The sequence below is a fragment of the Lathyrus oleraceus genome, chromosome 5 (assembly GCF_024323335.1).
Source record: "Lathyrus oleraceus cultivar Zhongwan6 chromosome 5, CAAS_Psat_ZW6_1.0, whole genome shotgun sequence".
NCBI lineage: Eukaryota > Viridiplantae > Streptophyta > Magnoliopsida > Fabales > Fabaceae > Lathyrus > Lathyrus oleraceus.
Genome location: NC_066583.1, coordinates 100,395,260 through 100,400,514, shown reverse-complemented (window position 1 = coordinate 100,400,514; position 5,255 = coordinate 100,395,260). Strand labels below are relative to the sequence as shown.

Below are 5,255 nucleotides of genomic sequence, written 5' to 3'. Positions count from 1 at the left end.
GGAGAGTTGACTGATGATAAAATTTTCTTCACCCGAGACAATGATGAGCTTGTCATTGACAACAAACTTCATTTTTTGATGCAAAGTAGAAGTTACTGCCCCAGCAGCATGTATCCATGGACGTCCCAAAAGGCAACTGTAAGCGGGATTTATGTCCATGACTTGGAAATTGATGGGGAATACATGCGGTCTGATTTGTATTGGCAGCTCTACCTCCCCAACTACTGTCCTTCGAGAACCATCAAATGCTTTCACCACAAGTGCACTAGGTTTCAACTCCGAACCTTGGTAAGATAATTTAGCGAGTGCCCTCTTTGGTAGAACATTGAGGGACGATCCAGTGTCAACTAAAACTCTGGCCAGTGCATCTTCTTGGCACTTTACGGATACATGCAAGGCGCGGTTGTGATTCTTCCCCTCTTTGGGTAGCTCTTCATTGCTGAAACTTAGAGTGTTACAGGCTGTGATATTGGCGACCACCCCATCGAATTGGCCAACCGTTATATCTTGGGTAACATGAGCCTGCGCAAGCACTTTCAGTAGAGCCTCCCTATGAGCTTCGGAATTTAGAAGCAAAGATAAGATAGATATTTTTTATGGTGTTTGATGTAACTGATCAACTATCTTATAGTCGGATTTCTTTATTATCCTTAGAAACTCACTCGCTTCATCTGCTTGCACAGCCGGCTGTGCACCTCCATGCTCTGGGGTAGGATTTACATTTGTAGCTTCCCTTGTTGGCTCTTGAGGGTTCACATTAATATTGGGAGTATAAATCCGACCACTGCGGGTCATCCTGCTTGTCCCTGCGATGTTAGTGATGTCGGTATCAACATTCTCCAAACCTTTCTTACTTTCAGCAGCTTTGGGTTTTCCATCTACCACTCCATCTACCACTGTTATGTCGTACTTCAGGGTACCGCCTTGGTGCTTTCAAAGGGAAAGGGGGTAGGCATACAAACTACCACGGGTGATGGATGCACGACATCTTTTCTGTGATATGTTACCTCAAACGGTTCTGGTAGATTGAAAACGGGTTCAATAACTGAAACTTCCTCGCTTGTTGTAGGACCACAAATTTGCAAAACACCTTGATCCATCAAATTTTGAATATCAGTTTGTACCACTTTACATCCTCTTGGATGAACGACACATTCTTCACAGTTGTCGTGACATGTATCAATCAATCTAGCCCCCACCAATCTTGCATGAAGTGCTAGCAATGGAGTTTTAACATTTTCAACATTTTTTATTATACAAACATCGGAAGCATCCTCGATGGCATTAACATCACCATGCGCTGGCAAAGGGTTATTTTTCACGTTGGGTCCAACATCTCGGAATGAAAGAATCTTCTTCTCAACCAGGTCTCGCACAATATGCTTCAAGGCATAACATCCCTCTAAATCATGTCCAGGGGAACCCCCATGGAAAGGAAAATGGGCATTTGGATTGTACCATGGAGGTAAAGAATTTGGCGGAGGACCCAAAGGTCTGGGAGTCACCAACCCTTTTTGTAGTAACGATGGGTACAATTCAGTGTATGTCATAGGGATTGAAGCAAACGGAAGTCTACCTCTCTGTACCCTATTTTGATTTGGAGGATTTTGTGGATGAGGAGCCTGTGCCCTTGGCTGTTGATAAACAGGTGGCGCGGGCGCTTGCTGGTATACTGGTGCTTGTTGAACAGGTTGATAGACAAGAGCTTGTGACTGGATGAAATTTGGTGTGACAGCTGCCACATACGGTTGTTGAACATATTGTACTGGATAAGTTGGTTGTTGTTGAGCAAATTGGTGTTGCTTCTTCCATGAAAGACTCCTCCTTTGACTGGTTGACACTGCATTTGTATCACCCTCTTTCTTTCTTTGAAAACCTCCAGGAAACTTTTTGGCATTACTACCAGATGTTTCAGAGGTAGTTATCATTTTTCCATTTTTCAATCCAAGCTCGACCTTTATGCCCATGACGACCAGGTCAGAAAAGCTTGCAGATACACTACTCACCATTCTTTCATAGAACATGGGTTTTACCGTATCTATGAACCAATCTGCTAACTCCTTCTCAGCAAGGGGTGGTTCGACTTGCGAAGCCACTTCCCTCCATCGTTGTGCATATTCCTTAAAAGACTCATTATCTTTCTGGGACATGCTGAGCAATTGCCTCCTATCTGGGGCCATATCCATGTTATACTTATAGTGTTGGATGAAAGCATCAGATAAGTCTTGGAAACAACGAATCCTACTTTGATCAAGGCTTAAGTACCACTTTTAGGGAGCACCCCTCAAGCTGTCTTGGAAGCAATGTATCATAAGTTTGTCATCCTCTACGTGCGCAACCATTTTTCGATAGTACATAATAAGGTGACTTTTAGGACACGAGTGGCCCTCATATCTATCAAAATCTGGGGTCTTGAACTTTGCAGGAATCACAAGACCTGACACTAAGAACATCTCCTTAGCAGTAGCACCAAAAACTTGGTCGCCTTCCATAGCCCTTAACCTTTTTTCAAGAATCTGGAAATTCTCTTTCATCCCTATTATGTCTTCCTTCCTTTCATCATCTTCGTCCGAAAAGTCCGGAGCATGTTGTTGATCCTCGAAGTAAGGTTGCACATGTGCACGAACGAGAGGAGGTGCGAACGTATGGACCACTGGATGATTTTCATTGATGGTTGGTAGAGGAGCCGTCTGCTGAGTGGATTGTGCAAAACCAGGGGCGCCTTCAACTGGAGGTGTGAAACTAGGAGGTAAACCATAGGCTGGCCAGGTGGTTGGTACTGTCCTTGCAGGTTGGGGTTCAATCGTGGGACCGACGATTTCTGAAACGACCGTCGTTTGGGTGTCCAACTTTGCCCTGATGACCTGTAGTATCTCCATGACCTGACCCATGTTTCCTCGTAGGTCTTCGAGTTCTGAGCTTACTCGCTTCAATTCTTGTTCTTGGTCCGCCATTCTTCGACGAGCGCTGGCTCTTGTGTTGTAGTGGTGTTGAGGACTCAGTGTGTAACAACTTCAGAGAAAACGGAATGAGTTTTTATTTATTTATATGGAGAATGCATGAATGTATGTATGAATGTGTTTTATGTTTATTTATTTTTAGGGATTCTTATAAACTTCGCAGTTATTGAGCACGTATTTTGAAAGTAATGTGAACAGAAACAAAAAATAATAGTCAGAAGCTGATTCAAAAATTCGATACCCATTCATTCAATGAAGCCAAAGAGTACAAAGTACACAGTTAAAATAGGTATAAAACATTAGGCCAAATACAAAAATTGGAAATAACACGAAGCAAACAACTTAAAGAGTCCTTTTAGCAACTCGCTCTTTGTGTGCCTTCAATTCTTCTTTGAATCTTCGCATCATCCTTTCGCAAAGCAAAACAAGGTCACGAGCCGAAGGATGAGTGTTATTTTCATCCATGTCCTCTAGAGCATTTTCTAATTTCCATGGTAAGTCTATGGCCACGACATTACAAAACTCTATGAGGTTAGCCAGCTTTGTTCGGTATGCATCAAGACTTGGCTACAGAAGGTTGATGGTGCCTTCATACTCATCCAATACCTTATTCAAATGCTTCCTATGATTTAGCCAATCCATGCTTTGGCTTTTCAGAGACTCATATTGTTCCTTCCAATAACTAGCTAGCTCCTTGTTAGTATTCACCTCATCACACTTCTCCTCCCAGGCTTTAGGACATATTTGAGAGGTTCCTTGGACTTGTTCCTTAAGACGTCTTTCACGTACCACTTCGGCTTCAGAGCTTCGAAGTTGTTCCTTCAGTTCTTGTATTTGGGCTTCAAGCTCCTCTCTTACCTCCTTCTTTTGCTTAGTGGCTAGGTCCCACCAACGCTTCCACTCTTGTCCATCTCTTTTGGCCTTAGCTAACTCATCACGGAGTGAACCTAATCCACTATCAGCCTGATCTAGGCACTCCAAGACTCTTTCCTTGAGATCTTGCTCAATTCTGTTCTTCTTACGACTCTCCTCCAAAAGCTCCTTCCTTTGGTTACTCTTTCTTTTGAGAATCATATTTTTCCTAGTTTCTTTGTAGAGTTCGGATTGCAGATCATCTTTCTCCTTTCCAAGTTTAGCTACCATGGCTCGAAGTTCTTCCACCTCTTCAAGAGAAACAGGGACTGGTTCTGGTGAAGTAGACCTTAGAGGAATCTCTATAGAAAAAGGGAGCTTCACAATTTTGATCCTCTCCGAGAGCCATTGCTGATAAGGAACCCTTGCTGCATCGTTCTTCTTTACTATTTTTGTTCCTTTGGTATGCACTTTTTCCCAAGATAGAATGATCTTACGGAGGAGAAAAGGATCATTGGTTCCCATATCATTCAAAACCATCTCTTCTAACTCTTTATCATCGGGCTTCCCACGCATAGGATATCCAAACTGTCGTAGAGCTAACATGGGGTTGTAGCTGATGCAACCTTTAGATCCTATTAGTGGCACATTTGGGAAACTACCACAACTGATAATGATTTCTTCAACATTCAGCTTGTGTCGTTACCAAGTGATATCCTTACTAGACAAAGACACCATAGTTCTTGCCCACTCCCCATTGGACATTTCACTGATGTGAGCATCAGGCTTGAACACATATGAGATAAGCCAATGATAGAGCAATGGAAGGCAACATATCAACATTCCATTCTTCCTTTGAGTCGAGTATGCAAAGTATGGAAAGTGTCAGCTAGTAGTGGGGGAACCAAACTTTGTTTGTCCTTCCAAACGGCCCAAAAGATACTTATGGCAGCTGAATCTATAAAACCTTCATGGGTTGGGAACAATACTAGCCCATATATGAGAAGAGCTAGCATATTTGCCAATGCATCCCAATGACGTATCTCAAACAACCTTTCTGCTTCTTCTTCTAGGTAAGCCCTCCAAAAACCAAAGAGATTCTCCCTTTTCTTCCAATTAGCTAATGCATCGGATATGGGGATGTGGAGTGCAAGGGCTAGCATCTCTACCTCAGGTACCTGACCAATCCTATTATACGGTGTCCTTCTTTTCATAGAGAATCCCAAGAGCCGGTCGAATTCCTCCAAGGTTGGAGTCAACTGAAAGTCTTGGAATAAGAAACTTCGAAGCGGAGGATCATAGAACTGAGCTAAAGCGGTGATGGCTGGTGTTTGAACATCCACTGAGAGAAGATCCAAAATATGGCCAAACCTTCCTTGCAAAGTAACCCTGAAGCAGGCGGGAAGTTCATTCAGAAGTCTTGATATGTTGGCAGTATCTGGC

The 5,255-nt window shown here is 43.0% G+C and overlaps 1 protein-coding gene across 1 annotated transcript; it reads right to left on the bottom strand.

Annotated features, from left to right (window-relative positions):
• Positions 1-594: 594 nt before the first annotated feature.
• On the bottom strand, positions 595-2,954 carry LOC127079000 (uncharacterized). The gene is made up of 3 exons (XM_051019417.1): positions 2,369-2,954; positions 1,008-1,735; positions 595-930 (listed from the first exon to the last, which is right to left on the bottom strand). Exons 1-3 carry the CDS (start codon positions 2,952-2,954, stop codon positions 595-597), a joined length of 1,650 nt encoding a protein of 549 aa, XP_050875374.1.
• Between the last annotated feature and the right edge of the window lie 2,301 nt (positions 2,955-5,255).